This window comes from Erpetoichthys calabaricus, chromosome 4 (assembly GCF_900747795.2).
Source record: "Erpetoichthys calabaricus chromosome 4, fErpCal1.3, whole genome shotgun sequence".
Taxonomy (NCBI): domain Eukaryota; kingdom Metazoa; phylum Chordata; class Cladistia; order Polypteriformes; family Polypteridae; genus Erpetoichthys; species Erpetoichthys calabaricus.
This window is the reverse complement of record NC_041397.2, coordinates 23,317,141-23,338,097: the sequence shown is the minus strand read 5'-3', so window position 1 is coordinate 23,338,097 and position 20,957 is coordinate 23,317,141. Positions and strand designations below refer to the sequence as shown.

The window sequence follows — 20,957 nt, the reverse complement described above, 5'->3', positions numbered from 1 at the left end:
ATGAAACTATGGCAGGAGTGGAACTGAAAGGTCAGTACTGTGCAGACCTCAACATCAGTCAATTTCAGGACCCAATAACACTCACAAAAGGCAGATTTTCAATTTGCAAATTACAAAAAAAGTTAAGAAAAGCGCATATTTTGTAATATGGGTTGCAAAGAAACATCTACACAGATGTGGGTCTAATGTTGAGACTCTGCTTAAACAACACCCCAGGTGCAGGATTTGAACCCAGTGCCAACAACTTGACCATCTGTGCCACCCTATAAGGAAAGCAGGAACACTGAAATTTAATCTGCATAAGCTCTTCAAAATGTTTCCAGAGTTAAAAAATGTTTTATTTGGAGACATGTCAAATTCACCTTTCACAGTACACCCCAAACTATAAACCTCAGAATGCCTTCAGAAAGCTATTTTTCGGGTATACATGAAGCCTGTTGTGAACCACTTCTTTCACCTTATAAAACTGATGACCTCTTTCCACAGCCATTTGGGGGTGTGGTCCAAATAGATTAAAATTGGAAGGTCCCAAGGTTGAAATGTACGGTGCATTTAGACAGTATTCAAACTCCTTCGCTTTTTCACATTTTGTTATGTTGCAGACTTATGCTAAAATGCTGAAAATAGTTGTCCACTGATGGCTTCCAATCAGTCTGACAGAGCTTGAGAGAATCTTCAGAGAAGAATGGTGGATAATCCTCAAATCCAAATATAAAGCTTGTTGCTCAAACCCAAGAAGTCTCCTGGCCATAACTGCTGCCAAAGTGGCTTCAGCTAAGTATTGTCATAGCTGTAAAATCCTGGTTTCATTTTGTCATTCACGGCTATTGAGTGTTTCTTAACCTCCTTAGCGTTATGTTTACCCTCCGAAAAAAGAGCCAAAAACATTAAATTAAAAAAAAATGTTATTATGTGTAACAGAAACATGTAAATACTTAAACATCAACATAAATAGAGCAGGAAGGGTATGCCTAGTGTCCACTGCTGTACTGATGCAGGTTCAGTACTCATCCTTTGTATGTTATATTTTGAAGGAGACACCAACATACAGCCCAATGTTGCAATTAGGAGAATAGAATTGTGTTTCTTTGCACACTTTTCTTCTATTTTTTCTGTTGTTGGAGTATGAGGGCAGAATGTCAGTACCTGATCCACAATATCAATGATACACATACAGTAGTGTTATTGTAGGCTGCCACAGCACAAGTCTTAGTGACTTCCACATTTTCCTTGAAACAAACATTGACAGGTGCTGTATTATGAACAGTGCTTATGGCCTAACGACTTTCTTGTCTGTCCACTTGTTTTCTTTTATACGCCATCGCATTGTTTTGTTGAAGGCTCCAACCCACTCATAAATATTGATGAGTTAACACTGAGTGACAGTATGCATAGAAAAATTCATGATTTTATTTGAAGTGTGATGTTATTTCATCTGTAAGATGGCAGCAGAATACCTTCCCAAGTGTTATTTGGGCTTAAGGCTCAATATCTCAATTCTGGTTGTTCCAGTTTTTACCCATTTAAGAATTATGAAATCAGTTGTGTTCTTGGGACACCTTCAAAGCTGTAAGATTTTCTGTAGCCTTCCCCAGATCTGTGTGTCTGGGCACAATCCTATCTCTAAGTTCTGCAGGTAATGCCAGTGTGGAACCTTCTGTGTCCAGGTGTGTGCCTTTCCTAATCGTGTCTAATCACTGGAACTGAGCACAGGTGGTCTCCAAACAGAGTAGAAACATCTCAATGATGACCAATAGAATGGGGCGCACCTGCGCCAAATTTCAAGTGGGCTAACGACTTTCTTGTCTGTCCACTTGATCGCAGTCATTTTACTTTTTTTTTTGTCATGAAGCTACTTGCACCAAGATAAACCTTCACGGGACTGAATTCAGCAGGCATATCATGGCAGTTCAGTTGTACAGTACCGTATGCATCGGTTTCACTATTCATGTCAACATCTGATGACCAAGTCATACTGTCATCACTATCACCTTTATTCAGCTAATGGTTCAGTTTCAATTTGTTCTGAATCTGGCTTTACATGTTTTCTTTTATATGCCATCACATTTTTTTGTTGAAGGCTCCAGCCCACTCATAAATATTGATTCATGATTTTATTTGAAGTGTGATGTTATTTCATCTGTAAGATGGCAGCAGAATACCTTCTCAAGTGTTATTTGGGTTTAAGGCTCAATATCTCAATTCTGTGTATATCAATATACAGAATTCTGAGTCTGAGAACTGCTTAGGGTTAATGACAGGAAGGTTAATGAGAGAAAAAAATATCTGTGCATAAGTTTGCAACATAAACAAAATGTGAAAAAAGTGAAGGGTATGAATACTTTCTGAAGACACTCATTGTTTTGGATGATCATACTTTGCAGCCACAACAAACCTCTGAAGGTCTTCCTCTCTGTTTAGCCCAAATTGCCTGCTGTAACGTCTCACAGGGCACTGTGTTATCTCTATACTAAGGTCATCAATGGTTGTGAATTTCAGCTGTTTTACCTCCTTCTGCCTGGAGAAGTTACACACTACTTTACATTTCTTACATATCTACCTATTGACGGACAATCAGCCATGTTTACAGGAAGGTCAATGGGGACAACATACTGAAACACTAGATTAAGCACTACAAAATGATAAAATCTCTGAACTATGTCACAAATAATGTCTTGGAAACATTCTAACAAAATCTTGCCTAGTATGTTTTCATGTAAAGAGGTCAGTGATCATAAAGTGGTAGCACTGTTTCCTCGTTGATTCAGTATCCTGGATTCAAATCTCATGCCTGACTTTGCATGTTCTCCTTGTGCCTGTGTGAATTTTCCTCCCACATCCTCAAAAGACATATGTTAAGCTAACTGGCAATTCAAAACTGGTGACTGTAAGCATGAAATGGTACCCCATCGAGGGCTGTTTCCTGCATTGTTCCTTATATTGAAATAGACTCCAGCTCCCTGCTTAAATATCTTGGAGAATGTATGTATGTATGTATGTATGCAGCCTTAAGTTAAAATCATTTAAATTAATTTTTTTCCCCCACATGAAACAACACTCTATACTGTACCTCAGAATAACAAAGCTTTTTGAAAAATTTGCATTTATTAAAAATAAAAATTAATATATATCACATTGACACAAGTACTCAGAGCTAATACTTATTACTTGGTGGAGCATCACTGGCAGCAATTACGGCATGGAGTCTTCTTGCTTTTGACACAACAAATTTCAACCACCTGACTGGATGGAGATCATCAATGGGCAGCTATTTTCAGAGGTGTATGATTGGGTTCAGGCCTGGACTCTGGTAATGTCCTTGAGACATGCAGCCAAAGTTGTCCATAAGCCACTTCTGTGCCATCTTTGCTTTGTGTTTAGGGTAATTATTCAGTTGGCTGGTGAATCTTTAGCCCAGAGTGCCTGGAGCAGGTTTTCATTAAGGAAGGCTCTGTACTTTGCTCTGTTCAGCTTTCCCTCAGTCCCTGCTGCTGAAAAACAACCCCAGAGCACACTTGCCATTGGAATGGTATTCCATATGTGAGGAGCAGTGCCTGGTGTCCTTCAGATATGATGGTAATCTTGGGTTTTATTCAGACCAAAGAATCTTGTTTCTCACAGTCTGAGAGTCCTTTAGGTGCATTTTGCATGTTCCAAGTGAGTTTCCATGTGTCTTTTACTGAGGAGAGGCTTCCATCTGGCCACTCTGTCATAAAGCCCAAATTGGAGGAGTGTTGAAGTACAGGTTGTCCTTCTAGAAGATTCTTCCATCTCTACACAGGTTCTCTTGAGCTCTGCCTGATTGACAATCAGGTTCTTTGTCACCTGTCATACCAAGGCTCTTTTTCCCCAATTGCCCAGTGGTTGGCAATGGTTGTTCTAGTTTTTACCCATTTAAGAATTCTGAAATCAGTTGTGTTCTTGGGACCCTTCAAAGCTGTAAGATTTTCTGTAGCCTTCCCCAGATCTGTGTGTCAGGGGACAACCCTATCTCTAAGTTCTGCAGGTAATGCCAGTGTGGAACCTTCTATGTACAGGTGTGTATCTTTCCTAATCGTGTCCAATCACTGGAAGTGAGCACAGGTGGTCTCCAAACAAAGAGTAGAGACATCTCAATGATGAGCAATAGAATGGGATGCACCTGAGCCAAATTTCAAGTGTTATAGCATAGGGCCTGAACATTCAATGTGATATATATATATATATATATATATATATATATATATATATATATATATATATATATATATAAAATAAATTTGCAAACATTTCTAAAAAAAATCATTTTGTCATTCTAGCATTTCTTTATGTGGAGGAAAACATGACTTTAAATGATTTTAGCACAATGCTGGAACTTCACAAATCTGAAAAAAGTGGTCCGAATACCTTTTGAAACCACTGTATTATTCATTATACGAGTTCCTGGTGGAGGGACACTTGCACTCTGGTTTTGATCTGTATCAGCAACCCAACAAAATGCCACTAAAATATTTCCATAATACACAGACATTGTGAAAAGCACAAGGACATACAAATGTTTTCATGTTTCATATTTCTGAAGCCAGGTTAAATTTAATTCTAGTGGCACTTTAGGAATTAAATTTTATTAAAAAAATAAAATTTTAAGAATCCAGACATTGTCGTATGCTGCAGAATGCTGTGTAAAATTGACCTGAATGAATGAACCAAGATTGGGGTTTCCACCTTAAGAATTAAAAAAAATCTTCAATTCTAGTTAGCTTCACTTAATATAAAATAACTAACAAAATGGAAGCTGTTGAAAAATGAGGATTTCACAGCTTTTAGAGTGGGGGGTACTGGATATAATGAAAAATACGCACCTGTTATTTTCAACAAAAGAAGTGTTGAACCAGAAATAGAACGGACAGTCTTCATACCCTTTTGGAAGCCCCTATTTCAAAACAAAACAAAAAAATACTGATATTATTTTTCTAAATAAAGTTGTGATTTTACACTTTTTTATTATGAGATGGAAGAATCTTATATTTGTGTTGCATCTGAGGCTCAAATATATTGCTGAAAAGGCAATCCCCTTATCTCCAGACAGCAAAATCCACTAGAATGTTTTTTGCTCAAAAGTCTTCTAGCATTTTACAGTGCTGTTTTAGTTTTAGTAAATATGATTTCCGCAGGAAAATAAATACAAATCTAAAGTTATTAATAAAATAACACAATAGTAGCATTTGCAGATTTGCAGATATTTCAATGCCATTTTAAACAAATGATTAATCATATTACGTTTTCACATTTATTTCATACACAGCATGTAATGAGTATATTTGCGTAGAATTAATGACTGAAGCAGGTTTCGAATAAAGTAGAATAAAATAATCATCCTTTTGCTTTATAATTGAAAAATATAGATTCTTAGGTTAATAAAAAATCAGCTATATGTGGTGTAACTCACAGTATAGTACATTTTGGTTTTTGTACATTTTTATGTTTTTCAGATGTTATGGTTAGCTCCATTGAGAACTATAAATGCTTCAAAGCCTATTAGGTGTGTCAGTCCAGAAACAGCCCAAAAGTTGGACCAGATACACGGGGTGGGTAGTCCTACACAGGGAGGTCACAAGGGAGGTGAGAGGATTGTCTTTTCTGGTCACATTGCTACAGGGAAATACAGGACCATGAGCTAAAGGGATGGCTGTTCACTGTCACTGACGTACACAGAACTCTGCCTGAGAGGCTGCCTTAAGGTCAGGAGGGAAGAAATACAAATCCCAGGAGGATCCATCCACAGTCTTTGGCAAGATTCTTTCATTCTAAAAGACAATTCTGCTAAATTGGGCAGTCCTCTCACTTTCCTGGATTGGACTGGCTCCCCTATTTATCTGTGAAGAATACACATAAGCATATGACTGGTTTTAAAACCATATTATACAGTACTGAGTCTTGGTTTGCACAGAATATCTTTATATATTAAAAATAAGCAACATATTTAAACACAAGTGTTATTTTTTGTCTCTGAAGATACTTTGCTTCTCAGTACACTTTAAAAGAAGTGTGCTCAAAGTATCATCTTTGCCAGATACTAATGGGATATTTGTAAAGCTTCAAAATGCAAACCAGTACCTTTGTCATCTTTTACAAATTTAGACAGAAATATTAAAGGCTACATAACTCAGTCTTAAAATCAAAATGGTAAAAAGCAAAGATATTATTAATAACAAGTTCATATAGCATGAAAATAATGATGAGAAAGACAATATTATTCTGGAAGGGGAATTTCCTTATTCACACATTGCAGTACATATCAGTGTAATAGAAGCTGATAGAGTAAACATTGTTAGAGCAGAGTCTGTCCCACCATCAAATTATTTGCTGCCACATATTGCACTTTACAAGTACAGTTGTTGATTGAAAGTAATACAAGGATATAAGTAAATCAAAGAAAAGAAAATACATACTGCACTGGACTCAAACACAATTTTGACATCTCCAGAAAGCACAGGGCTCTCCTGTAAGGTAATTACTGCCACATTACCTCCAGCATCAAAGAACAGCTGTAAAAACAGAACATTAACATGTTAATAAAAATCACCATTGCAAACTCCAAAGTGTGAAATTTTGCGTCTTTATATATGGTCACAATTATAACAACACACTCCCTACAACCATTTTCTAGAAAAGCAGACTCAATAACAATAAAATAAATAAAATGCATCATTATCTTTTCAATGCTCATTTACCTTCTATAGAAATTTATATTTTTAGTAGGGGCATTTTAGTATATAAGACACTGAGCCAGGTAAATTGCATACATTTTTATTTGGGAGCTGTATCATCTTGGAATAATTCTTCTAAATAACAAAACAATGCAGGGAATAGTTAAATGTTTGGGACCTGAAAGATTCAACATTGTTCTGAAGCCAAACATTTAAACACAGAACAAAAAATTTCAGTGATATGATTTTATACAATATTTATTTTATGTGCTAGTAGTATTTTATTAAAACATTTATAAAAGATTTCCCCACTTCCAAAAGAAACCTTGTATTTTTTTTTGTTGAAATGTTTAAATATTGCATTCATCAAACCAACTGCCAGCGCTGCTAGATAGTAAGGTAATAACAGTTGATGAAAAAGAGCTTTGAAATTCAATAATAAAAAGGATTACTCTACTTGTTATTATACTACCCAGCATGCACTTATGATATTGTACAATACCCAGTAGGTAGATGTGAATGTGATACGGTTAAAGAATTTATTGTTAGCACTTCATTGCTGTATACAGCATGTCCAAGTACTCAAACCCTGTGCTCAGTCAAGAGAGCTTTATTTTATTTTTTAATCCAGTGACCTCCTCATGCTGCCAATGAATGCCCAATCTACAGCTATATATTTAATGAACACAAGGGGGTGCTCTTTTAGAAAGAAATCAAGGAGGCTATACAAAAATAAATGGTTTATACCTAATGAATAACTAAATACAAGGGAGGGATAAACACAGGGAATAAATAAAGTACAAAATCAAACAAATACAACAAAGAAATCTGATGCCACTCAGAGGCTAACAATACAGGCTTACCCCACATTATGAACAACTGTTTTATGAAAATTTGGGTAGGTAAAGAAAATCTTAAAATCCTTTTTTCATCTTACAAACCACAATGAAGCTGACATTTAATGGTTTCAAAGACAAAGTCTTTTGAAGCTTTCACTTGGCGGTGGTAACACGCCATTATCTTTGCACATACACGTCACTGTAGTCTGCAGAACAGAGTGGGGCTTCATTTTTGGGACAAAGATGGATGGATGTTTGAGGCCGGCCTGGATGTTGGTGATGCACAAACACAGAAATAGCCATTCTCATGGCTGATGCTGTGTTCACATGGTATGGTTTAGTGAACTTCAGATGTGTTACTCAGATGTCTTCTCCGATTATTTTAACCATTGTGGCACAAAACAATCACAGAAAAGTTGACAAGCTTGAGAAAGACTGAAAGGCCATTTCCTTAAGTTTTCAACTTGCAGAGATAATGTTTAGATAAATACTCTTATTGGACAGCATTTAGCAAAGGGGAATGTCATATTGAGTTTTTTCATGGCTAATAATATTAAATTAATTCTGCTAAATTTTCATGTATTTTAGTAATATTTAAGAAAAATGGAGTCGTTTTTTGGGACCAGGGAATGTTCTACCTCATCTTCCATTACTTTTATATTACTTACCTCATTTCCCAAATTTTGTTTGTTTTATGAAAATTAATCTTACAAAAAAGTTTTCACAAATAGATTTGTTTCATTCATAAAGTGGGAGAAACTGGTACATGTATCACTAACTATGTAGTTAGTTGACTAATCCAGTCACTTTTCCATCTGCAGTGTTCCCAAAAAACACACCCCTTTTCATCTCCAGTCTCATATCTCTCTCCCAACTCTAAACTTACCCCCTCCCCCTCCCCGCTTTCATTTACCAAACCTAAGGACTTTGTATTTACAACAGTCTGTGCTCCCAAGTATTTAGATGTTATAGAATGCCCAAGAGGAAGATGGCAGCCAGTTAAGCTCTGGTCTTCAGAATTGTGACTTTTCATATGATAATAATTGACTGGAGACCTCTCAAGGATTTGTTTTCTCTAGTAATGATGTTACCTGGAGTTTTTGTCTTCCTTTACTCCATCAACAGCTGGTTGTGTCTCAGAAATAATATTTGCTGACTTTATATTATCTTAAATTGTTTATATTAATCAATAAAGTATGTTCAGTTCCATTAGTGCATCTAACAACCTTTGTGCATTTATGTATATAATGCTGTGTGGTGTAGCAATTTACTGTTCAACCGTTATAACTGTAAACAGATGCAAGAACTCTGAGTCTGTACTCATTGAACTACAGTGCATCCGGAAAGTATTCACAGCGCATCACTTTTTCCACATTTTGTTATGTTACAGCCTTATTCCAAAATGGATTAAATTCATTTTTTTCCTGAGAATTCTACACACAACACCCCATAATGACAACATGAAAAAAGTTTACTTGAGGTTTTTGCAAATTTATTAAAATTAAAAAAACTGAGAAATCCCATGTACATAAGTATTCACAGCCTTTGCTCAATACTTTGTCGATGCATCTTTGGCAGCAATTACAGCCTCAAGTCTTTTTGAATATGATGCCACAAGCTTGGCACACCTATCCTTGGCCAGTTTCGCCCATTCCTCTTTGCAGCACCTTTCAAGCTCCATCAGGTTGGATGGGAAGCGTCGGTGCACAGCCATTTTAAGATCTCTCCAGAGATGCTCAATCGGATTCAAGTCTGGGCTGTGGCTGGGCCACTCAAGGACATTCACAGAGTTGTCCTGAAGCCACTCCTTTGATATCTTTGCTGTTTGCTTAGGGTCGTTGTCCTGCTGAAAGATGAACCGTCGCCCCAGTCTGAGGTCAAGAGCAGGTTTTCATCCAGGATGTCTCTGTACATTGCTGCAGTCGTCTTTCCCTTTATTCTGACTAGTCTCCCAGTCCCTGCCGCTGAAAAACTTCCCCACAGCATGATGCTGCCACCACCATGCTTCACTGTAGGGATGGTGCCAGGTTTCCTCCAAATGTGACACCTGGCATTCACACCAAAGAGTTCAATCTTTGTCTCATCAGACCAGAGAATTTTCTTTCTCATGGTCTGAGAGTCCTTCAGGTGCCTTTTGGCAAACTCCAGGTGGGCTGCCATGTGCCTTTTACTAAGGAGTGGCTTCCGTCTGGCCACTCTACCATACAGGCCTGATTGGTGGATTGCTGCAGAGATGGTTGTCCTTCTGGAAGGTTCTCCTCTCTCCACAGAGGACCTCTGGAGCTCTAACAGAGTGACCATTGGGTTCTTGGTCACCTCCCTAACTAAGGCACTTCTCCCCCGATCGCTGAGTTTAGATGGCCGGCCAGCTTTAGGAAGAGTCCTGGTGGTTTCGAACTTCTTCCACTTATGGATGATGGAGGCCACTGTGTTCATTGGGACCTTCAAAGCAGCAGAAATTTTTCTGTAACCTTCCCCAGATTTGTGCCTCGAGACAATCCTGTCTTGGAGGTCTACAGACAATTCCTTTGACTTCATGCTTGGTTTGTGCTCTGACATGAACTGTCAACTGTGGGACCTTATATAGACAGGTGTGTGCCTTTCCAAATCATGTCCAACCAACTGAATTTATCACAGGTGGACTCCAATTAAGCTGCAGAAACATCTCAAGGATGATCAGGGGAAACAGGATGCACCTGAGCTCAATTTTGAGCTTCATGACAAAGGCTGTGAATACTTATGTACATGTGCGTTCTCAATTTGTTTATTTTTAATAAATTTGCAAAAACCTCAAGTAAACTTTTTTCACGTTGTCATTATGGGGTGTTGTGTGTAGAATTCTGAGGAAAAAAATGAATTGAATCCATTTTGGAACAAGGCTGTAACATAACAAAATGTGGAAAAAGTGATGCACTGTATAATATAAAAATGAATTGAACTGAGTATCTTTCTCAAATCAAGATATATCTTCTCCAGAATATATTTTATTTCCATTTAGGAAAACACCTGACCATCTGAGTCGTATAATCCCTGTAAAGTATGTTTCGTCTGCATAATAATTACTTCCTAGTGGACCACACTCAGTATAGCTTTATTGGAAGCCATCCAGGAAGTATAAATCTAATTGACTTATAGAGTTTTCAAAACACCTTCTAGTGCTGCCACATTTGGATTGATCCAAAAAGGGTGGCACAGAGGCAAGTTGGCTGTTATCTCCATTCAGGGATGGTCCCAGCCTGGCACTAATTCTGCTAGGACAGACAACCTGTTCTTTACAACCTGAAGTGATTTGCTGTTTAGAAAATGGATGAATGGTGAACAAACTGAAAACTTAAGAATTTTTTGGCTACACATAACATAAACATATTGTATTGAATCATACAAAATATCACTATTTCGTGTGATATTACAAATCTGTATTATTTTTTACTACTGTACTGTCATTTTCCACTGGGATAGTTCATAAATATTAATGTATAATTATCAAAACATTTCACTAAAATCATACCTTACAGTTCTCCTGCGTAGCACAAATACATGTGAATATAACCTGTTTTTTCACAATTATCTTTAGTCTGAGATCACTGCCATTGCTTCTTCCAACACCTGCAAAAATAAAATTTTAAACAGCTTACAGGACTGTAGATAGTGATTTTAAAAACAAAATGCAAAGCTACATGTTGCTGCAAAAAGAATAAAATAAGATGACGACAACCAGTTTACTATGAACAAAATGATGCAGTCTCCAGATTCAGTAAAATAAAACTAAGCTTTTAAGGGGCACAATGCTAAAATTTTAAAATTATAAGCACAATGCAAATGTTCATACACTCACCAAAAATAGAATATACCCTAAAGCTCTTTATTTTCAGATTCTTCTGTGGAGGCAACTGTCTGTTGTATTTTGTTTTCATTATTTCATAGTATCCAACATACCTGCTCTGAAAGAAAAACACAAGAATATTTGAGTTTTTTGTCTGAAAATATTTTTTATTTACCAGTACTGAAAATATTCCACATACATGCATGTTTAAAAGGATGTAAAATGTCTATCCAGCCATTCATCCCTTTCTTAAACCCAATTTTTTAACCTGCTGAATCCAGTTGAGTGTCACGGCGAGCCAGATCCTGTCCTGGCATCTCTAAGTACACTCATACACACTCTCGTTGGATTACTTTACTGTTAACAGTTAACATAACCTATGCATTTTTTGATGTGGTAGAAAAAACAGATACCCAGAGAAATACCCATTGTGGCAGGAGGCTGGGAGCCAGACCCAGCCGGGACGTCTGGAAGGACCGGGAGGCAATATATACGTCCCCCGGGCCACGAGGGGGCAACCGCCCTGGATAGTAAAGAGACCACGGGGAAGGAGCAGGGAGGCTCAAACCTGTGGGAGCCCGTGGCTACTGCCAGGGGGCACCCCAGGCCTCATAAAGCCTGGGAGATCTGCACATCTGCCACACCTGAGAGGGTGGAGGAAGGACCTTCCAGGAACACCCGGAGTGCTTCCAGGTGCTCATGTGGCACTTCTGCCACACCAGGAAGTGCCTCCGGAAGAACTTCAGCAAGCACCTGGAGCACATCCGGGTGATTATAAAAGGGGCCACCTTCCTACAGTCGGAGAGCCAGAGTCGGGTGCTGGATTAGGACGACGCTCCAGCGACGGAGAGAAGGCGGCAGCCCACGGACGTTTAAAGGCCCGTAATTTGGGGGTGATTGGTGCAGGAGCACTGTGTGCTGTGCGGGATTTTTGTCTTAATTAAACGTGTGTTTTGTAACTGTACTGGTGTCTGTCTGATGGTGTTCGGGCTTGTCTCACACCATGTAAGTAGTGCTCAGGCTAGGAACTGAACCCAGCAGAATAGAAATTCAATAGGAATTATTTATAAACAAGTTACAAATAATTACAAACTAACACTGATACTATTTGACCCTACTTACAGTATGTGACATGAAACTCTTTAACTAAACAATTAATGTTCAGGTCTCTAGGAGACCAGGAGGCATTGCAGTGCAGTGCTTAATGCTTCTGCCTCATTGATTCAGTGTTCTATATCATTAAAATATTAATAAAAGATTTATAAAAAAATTCGAATCCCGCACACTGTACATGTGGGCTTTGCATGTCTTCCTCTGTGTCTGAGTGAATTTTCCTCTGGACACTCCACTTTTCCTCCCACTTACCCAAAGGCTTGTAAGTTTATAATTTTAATTTGGTAAATGCTACATATTTCTTTTGTAGCACTAACCACTAAAAGTGAAGGCTCAATTTTTGCATTACAGTACCTGTGAGGGAGTTTCAACTCCTTGGAATTTGGAACTCACGCTTGTATCTGTTCTTCTCTCTCCAAAATAGTCCAAGCTTTCCTGTAACAAATGGAAAGTAGTCCATGTGTCTTTTAAACCATAACCTGACAGAAAGACATCCTTTAAATCTTGTATTATTTTTTTTTCCTCTGTATTTTTCTTTTGCTTTCTATGGATAGATTTTGAAGTAAATTGTTGTATCTTACATTACACTGGTCTACAAAAAAATATTTTTTGTTTGCTTCTGGGAACTTCAGAGCAGCTCTTTATTAATATTTTTACACTGATTCCATATATGAAATCTGAATTAAGCTAACACATCAGGTTTTTGAAATACACATCATTGACGTTTTGACACTTTTGAATATCAGTATAATACAGTATATCAACACGATATCTGGAGTTTGGACTATGTCCCACCAAAATTGTTCTGATGTGTTTATTCTGAAAACAAACCAGAAGACAATACCAGAGACACGTTAAAGTATATTTATGACAATTTACCTCAAAATAAAAGTGAGGTCAGCGTGCCCAAAAATGTTGGAGGCACTCGCTTTTGCACTTGTACTGCACATCCGTCTCTCTTTGCAAGAACCAACAGTAGTCACCCATCATGCTCGGAGTGAATTTTCCCCGATATCAGTTTTCTATCACCTTTATATCTTGATGAAATCTTTCCCCATACTCATCTCTGACATCGCTTAGATTTGGTGGAAAGAAGTCGAGATGAGAATGTAAAAAATGCATCTTCAGTGACATTCTGGCTCCCGTAATCTGATATACTTTCAGCATATTCTCCACAAGCTCAGTATAATTCTCTGCTCTGTGCCTGTCAAGAAAATTCTGTACAACCTGCACGAATGAGGGTGCTGATTCAGTGGGCTTCAGTTTCATTTTGAACTCATCGTCAAGCATCAGTTCACGGATTTCAGAGCCAACAAAAACACCTTCCTTAATTTTGGCTTCACTTTTCTTGAGGACAAACGTATTTCTTAAATGCTGAAATGCATCGCCTTTACTGTCCAGCCACCCTAGTTGTCCAAGACCTGAAAGATCATAACTAAAAAACGGGACATGCTGAATGAAAACGGTTTTCAGATTTGGAGTCAGCAAGTGAAATTTGTTAAAGTACAGGTGAAAGAATCCCAGTACCAAAATGCTTGTTGACCAGTGTATTATTAATTGTTTGATTAGAGTAGTATACCATTGTAATGTTCTGCTTTTCAGGGAAAAAAAAGAAAAGAGAAAAAAAAGAGATCCTTTTATACAGCCTTATTAAAATAGTTCTAGTGAAAAAGAACTCAAAATTCACAAAACCATAGAAAAATATACCCATGAAAGCATTCATTCACATAAAGTGGACACAAAGGCCATTAGTTGGGTAGTTTTCTGTTTGTGCAGAAACATGATACTCTTTCTCCTGTACTGATTACATTTTGAAATGTTAAAAAATAATGAAATAATCATAGCAGAAATATTGATTTGTTATTTCAATGCGATGAACCTCTCAGGATGCACACTAGCAAATTGCTTCTTATTTCCTATCTTATAGACCACTTTCTGCAGAAAATTGCAAAGGATGATAATTTTGTTAGACCTAACACCATAGGCCTGTATAGCCTACCTGAGAAAAGGTTTCAGCACCTTTGTGATGCCAAATGAGATATGGCAGAATCAGAAAACTGAACTTCTTCTTCTTCTTTTGGCAGCTCCCATATAGGGGTCACCAAAGTGACTCATCTGTCTCCATCTCTCTCTGTCTTTTACATCATTTTCTGTTACAGCGACTGCCTTAATGTTCTCCCTCACCACATCCATAAACCTTCTCTTTGACATTCGTCCTTTCCTCTTGCCTGGCGGTTCCATCCTCAACACTCTTTTTCTGATGTACCCCTCATCTGTCCTCTGCATGTGCCCAAACCATCTCAATCTAGCCTCTCTCACTTGGTCACCAAACTGTCATACGTGTGTCGTCCTTCTAGTATACTCATTCCTATTACTGTCTACCCTCATTACTCCGAGCAAAAATCATAGCATCTTCAACACTTCCTCTTCTAGCTCTGCCTCCTGTCTTTGTCAGTGTTACAGACTCCAAACCATACAACATAGCTGGTCTCATTACCATTTTATAGACCTTCCCTTTTACTCTTGCAGGTACTCTTCTATCACAAATCATTCCTAACACTCTTCTCCACCCAGTCAACCTTGCATGCACACCTTCACCTCTCTGCCACACTTTCCATTGCTTTGGACTATTGAACCCAAGTATTTAAATTCTTCTGCCTCTGCTCTTTGCAGTCTCACTCTTCTTCCACCTTCCATTTCATTTACATCTCATTCCATCTCAATTATAATTTTGCTAGAGTGTCCTTTTTCTGGGGCGGTATCATGGCACAGTGGGTAGCGCTGTTGCCACACAGTAAGGAGACCTGGGTTCGCTTCCTGGGTTCTCCCACAATGGAGTTTGCATGTTCTCCCCGTGTCTGCGTGGGTTTCCTCTGGGTGCTCCGATTTGCTCCCACAGTCCAAAGACATGCAGGTTAGGTGCATTGGCGATCCTAAATTGTGCTTGGTGTGTTGGTGTGATTGTGTGTGTGCCCTGCGGTGGGCTGGCACCCTGCCTGGGGTTTGTTTCCTGCCTTGCACCCTGTGTTGGCTGGGATTGGCTCCACCAGACCCCTGTGACCCTGTAGTTAGGATATAGCGGGTTGGATAATGGATGGATGGATGTCCTTTTTCTGTGGATGGATTCTTCTTTGCAAGTTTGCCTTCTCTAGTAACATTTTGTGCTTTGTTTGTTTAAGATTAACTACTGTAACTGAGATTAACAGTTCACATAAGGAAAAAATAAGAAGAAAGGACATAAACAATAGTTTAAACATTCTTACTGTTCTTACATTCTAAACTTTCTTACCTTCTTATTGTCTTTAAATACTTTTTACATAAAGCTACAAAGAAATATAATAAAGTTAAAAAGAAATATAATTATCAGACACCCCAAAAGTTGTGCTTGATGGGATTAACAATTTGGTTTCAGGGTATTGGGAAAAAGCTTGTAGTTTTCAGATCTCACCTTTGCATTTTCAAACTGGTCATTGTCAATAAGCCAAATGCAGACCATTGTTCCTGTTCTTCCTGCAAATAAAGTATTACTTTAATGTGGATAATGAATTAAACTGTGCTCTGTCTTATTTTTGCAAAGAAATATGAGGAAAAATTCACAATGTATGTACAGTAATTTGTTCAGGTTCTTTCTGGAAGTTCAGTATATCCAATCAACGCTTTTACTTTTATAGTTCACTCCGGTTGAGCAAAGCTGGCACATTAGTGAAATAGTGGAGGCTAAATAAGGTAGCTGGGCAAGCATAATTGTTAAAATAATTTTGCTGACTCTCTTGTATATTTAGTCTAAATTCCATTCTCCAAACAAAGTGTATGTATGAATAATAAGGCTTCCAGTATCTCTGAAACTGATAAATATTGCTCAGCAATTGGATATACAGAGAATATTATAGGAGAGCCGATGGGAATATCTGGGTTACATACATCACATCATAATGTATGTTTAAGCCTGTGATATTTTATCTGGGCACAATTTTTTGAACTGCAGCATTGGCCATACCCACCTGCTTTTTTTTAATTTCAGCCAACCCCCCTGAACTGCCAACTGGCAAGAGGGAAAATTTGCAACCTGGATAGCCAAGGGTTAATATCAAAGTCACAGATACTGTTGTCAAATGGAATCGCTAAACAGTGGATGTAGCCAAAAGTTAACTGGCAGAAGTTGATTACAAAAATACATATCACTAAACCTAAACACAAAAATGACAACAATGTGGAAAGGTGAACCACTGTCAAGTCAAAACTCAAAAAATGTGCTGTCACTAAAACTAGATACATAACTCTTAGTGGAGTCGAGGGAAGAATTGCTACGAGTCGAAAACCGAATGACCTTCAATACTATGAGTACACATGCTGAAATGAATCAAGGTTTGAATCCTTAAACTAGGCAGAACCAAAGGTTAAATCTTACAATCGTACAATAACCTGAAGGTGTGCCGTTACAAAAATCTAGACTAGAAACCACTCAGTGACCTGAAGGCGACATGCCACAAAAATCCAGACACAAGACTGTTACAGAAGCCGAAATTACAAAACAAATAAAGAGTAACACATTTAAACACTGAAAATTTGAAATTTATCAACATTAGAATATAATAATAAGTAAGGCTCATACCAAGGATTTCTTTAGTAAAATACCAGTTTCACTGCTCGATAAACCATGCATAGAGGAGCAGGAAAAATCTGAAATTTATGATACGTTTAAGTAACTTATAAAGCATAAAAGGAGAAGGCTAATATTGCTATCCAGAAGATTTCTATAAAAAGCTGTTAAATTGGCTCTGTCAATACTAGCTATATTAACAGAAGTTACAGAAGAAAACACACTACTAAAAACACTGTGTCAATTACTATTTTTTCAAAAAAAGAATAAAAACTCTGTATGCTTTGCTCTATGCACCTGCCATTACTAATTATTGCCATTTAACTAGCAATGTGGTGATTTATCACCCCCTCAAAACATGGTGTCAATGCAGCAAACATTTCAAACCTAGATTTATGACAATACCTTAGTCTGGCCATGCCTAATATATGCCATATTTTCCATCAGAAGCCACATGGCGTTCAGAGATATCTGTATTTACAATATGTTTACTTTGAACAATTATTCCATAAAAACAATCTTCCAGTAACACATTTTTTATGACATTCAAGTTACAATCTTTGTTAAAGGAAACCTGTCCAACTTGCCTCAATATCTATGTTGATGCTGTACTATACAGAAATAATGTAGATATAGGGTAGATATATTCTGTAGATATAAGATAAAGGAACGTTTTATTAGCGTCTCAGATAATGAATGGAGTTCAGCCATTGATATACTCTATAAATTTGTGTATGTATGATGTAATTCACCTAAAAGTTGTACAACATTTAAGATTATCCAAAATATTTCCAGGGAATTAGAATATCCTATACTCATATCATAGTGGAAAATGTCACACAGCCTTCACAATCTCCCCAGTTCTCTAACAACTTTATTCAGAGTAACACCAAATTCAACCACACTCATCAAAATTCCAAGAACATATTTTGCATTATTACATTGTTCATTACTCGGTGGGTGATTTGTTCAGCACAGAAAATCATTGGCTGTTGTCTCCAAGCATTAAAAGATCTGTTCATCTTCAAAGCAAAAAAGAGAGCAGGAAAAATAGCAGCTGACTCGACCCACCCCAGCAGCCATCTATATATTAAATTGCCATCACAGAGGAGGTACCAGTCTATCGCGATCCAAACTACTTAGTATCTACGCAGCTTTTCTCAAAGTATTCAAACCCTAAATAAATTTGCATAGAATTACTCCTAACTGTTTTTACAACATACTGTATAACTGGTAACTGTGCTGTTTGTCTATTTGGACTATATGATATTTGATATCTATATTATTTTGTATAGATTTTCTATTTATTTGACGGTACTATTTAAGTTTGTAAATGTTTTTGTTCAAGAAACTTGTATTTGTATAATTGTTTGCACAGTGTCAGGTTAATGGTGGGTTGAAATTCTGTTCTCAAGTTGGTATTTTCTTATATTCCATGTTTTTGCACATAACCAAAGTCAATGCTGTTATGTTTCACATTCTAGCAATAAAGTGATTATGATTCTTTTTTGCACATAATCCTAATCCATGCTCCATAACTCAGTGGAAAAAATCTGATTTTACATAAAGGTAGAAAGAAATATTAATTTACTCCTAACATGAAACAGTCTAAAACTTTGACATGAACCTTTTAGTAATATTCTACATTAAAGGCAGCTGTTAACCCTTTTTATGTGTATAAAGGACTACTATACAGTATATTAGGTTCTCTGATCATATAATTCTCCTAGCTGGGTTGGGCGTAGGTTGAGATAGGAAACAAATGTATGGGATGTACAGAAATATTTTGACTGAATGTGCCCTAGACTTGTTTGTGTCTAAAGTATGGTAATGTAAAAAATATATAAAATATGAAAACATTAGCATGTACTAAACCAAAGAATGCAGTAAAATTTGCATTTTGTAAGATTTTTGATCCTTTGATAGTACCTATATGACTGTGAATAACATACATTAAGCTGTTTGAGAAGGCATTTTTAAAAAGACAAAGGACAAATGTGTTGTACAAAACTTATAAAGTGTGACTATAGAAATTTTACATGTAATTATTTGTTAAAAATAGGAACAAATGAAAAAAGGTGAATTCACTGTAGTACATAAAAATTAATTAAGTCTTACCTTTTCCCCCTTTGCAATGGATGGCTATGATATTTTGAGGATCTGCAGCCATCCATTCTCTAATGTTTGCTGTGAATTTCAGCATATCTCTGCAAATAGAAATTCATTTCAACACATACACAGCTGCATTTATGTTAATCATTAACATCACAAACATGCAGTTTAAACATCACTGGTAGATAAACAAAAAAGCAAAGCCTGTGAAACACATTCTTATCATACATCATCCTACATAAACAAAGTACTACAAACTTGTACAATGTTAAAAGTGAGATTTTTACAGCCATCCTGCCAGAGCTAAAACAAAGTAACAGCCTAGATAAGTCAGTGGGGCATAGCAGATAAGATTTATGGCTGAAGTCCCAGCTTCTTTTATTTCTTTGTGTATTATACTGTATATCTTCATTTATCTGGGAATGTTATCCACTATAGAAAAGCATTTTGTAAAGAGATTTTATCTGCTGTACAGTTTGCACTGATTTTTAAACTAACATGCATTTTAAAATGTATAACCAAATTATAGGACTACGGTGTTGTACCTTGTTAGCCATTCTGAATGTAGTGAGAAGTCAAACAAAATTACACCTTTTATTGGCTAACTAAAAAGATTACAATATGAAAGCTTTTGAGGCAACTCAGGCCCCTTCTTCAGGTAAGATGTAAACATTAAATTACATCTTGCCTGAAGAAGGGGCCTAAGTTGCCTCGAAAGCTTGCATATTGTAATCTTTTTGATTAACCTATAAAAGGTGTCATTTTGCTTGACTTCTCACTACTAACCGAATTATGGAAAATGTAGCTGTAATATACCGTATTACAGTACACTCAGGCTGCCAATAACTGATGAATTACATAAGCAGTTGAAGAGATTATGAAGGCCAGTCATGAGGAAGTCAAAGAGGGTTCAAGCACTCCATATGCAGTGCTAAACTGCAAAAATCAGGGACATATTGCTCAAAGAGACAAACCTGAGGACACTTTAAAAAATGTACCTGGTACTAAACTTGTGAAGCTGATACATGTACATTTTTGTTATTAAGTCAGTGTTTAGACTAAGCATACGTGGATAGCCTTTCTTTTTTTCCCAAGAAAAACACCATAGAATGTATGAAGAAATGCAAGAATTTGTCTCTGCCAAATAAACACATCATCTAAAGCCCAAAGTAATAGGAAAGAGAAAAGTTATGTTACTTAATCACTTGTTCAGACTACAGCTGTTTGCCACAGTTCTCCAGACCTTAAAAATACTCTTAAGAAATCTGGGACACATCCAACAAGGAAAGTGAGTAATTCTAAGAGAACTTATCAATAATGGCCACATGACTTAAGCTTGCGATGTCGATGTCGGATGGGTGCACTTTCAGCATCTTCTATAGGGAAATAATTACAGATGCCAATTCTACGTGCGCCAATGCCCACAAAACTGAATAAGTATGTAGTGTTTTGAGAGTCTGAAATCTGAACTGAGTGGTCACTTGATCTAATTCTGTTTACATACCCACACACACTCACATTCACACTGTGCCACTCCATATTTAGAAACATTAATTCTAACTTCATCAAAAGCAAATATCCCACGTGCTTTCTATGGATCTCTTGAAAGGAAAAAAGATAAATTAGCTGTTTTCAACTTATTATATAATAATCAGAGGACTGTAAATAACAGAAATACAATGTAAGTGTGGTATCAGGTTTTAAATCAATGTCATATCCCTCAGACTGTTAAGCCCTTTTTTGTTTGTTTTTTTTTTTTTTTTCCATTTTATCTTCTGTAG

General features: G+C 37.0%; 1 protein-coding gene across 2 annotated transcripts in view; it reads right to left on the bottom strand.

The window, feature by feature from the left end:
• tpte (transmembrane phosphatase with tensin homology) overlaps positions 1-20,957 on the bottom strand; it is a 103,787-nt gene that overhangs the window by 5,068 nt on the left and 77,762 nt on the right. For both annotated transcript variants that reach the window (XM_051926349.1, XM_028799253.2), the window contains exons 12-18: positions 19,183-19,271; positions 15,913-15,974; positions 12,819-12,899; positions 11,364-11,469; positions 11,037-11,134; positions 6,432-6,527; positions 4,842-4,912 (exon numbers count right to left, since the gene is read on the bottom strand). In XM_051926349.1, the coding sequence (XP_051782309.1) occupies positions 4,842-4,912; positions 6,432-6,527; positions 11,037-11,134; positions 11,364-11,469; positions 12,819-12,899; positions 15,913-15,974; positions 19,183-19,271 (603 nt within the window). The remainder of the gene's footprint in view (positions 1-4,841; positions 4,913-6,431; positions 6,528-11,036; positions 11,135-11,363; positions 11,470-12,818; positions 12,900-15,912; positions 15,975-19,182; positions 19,272-20,957) is intronic.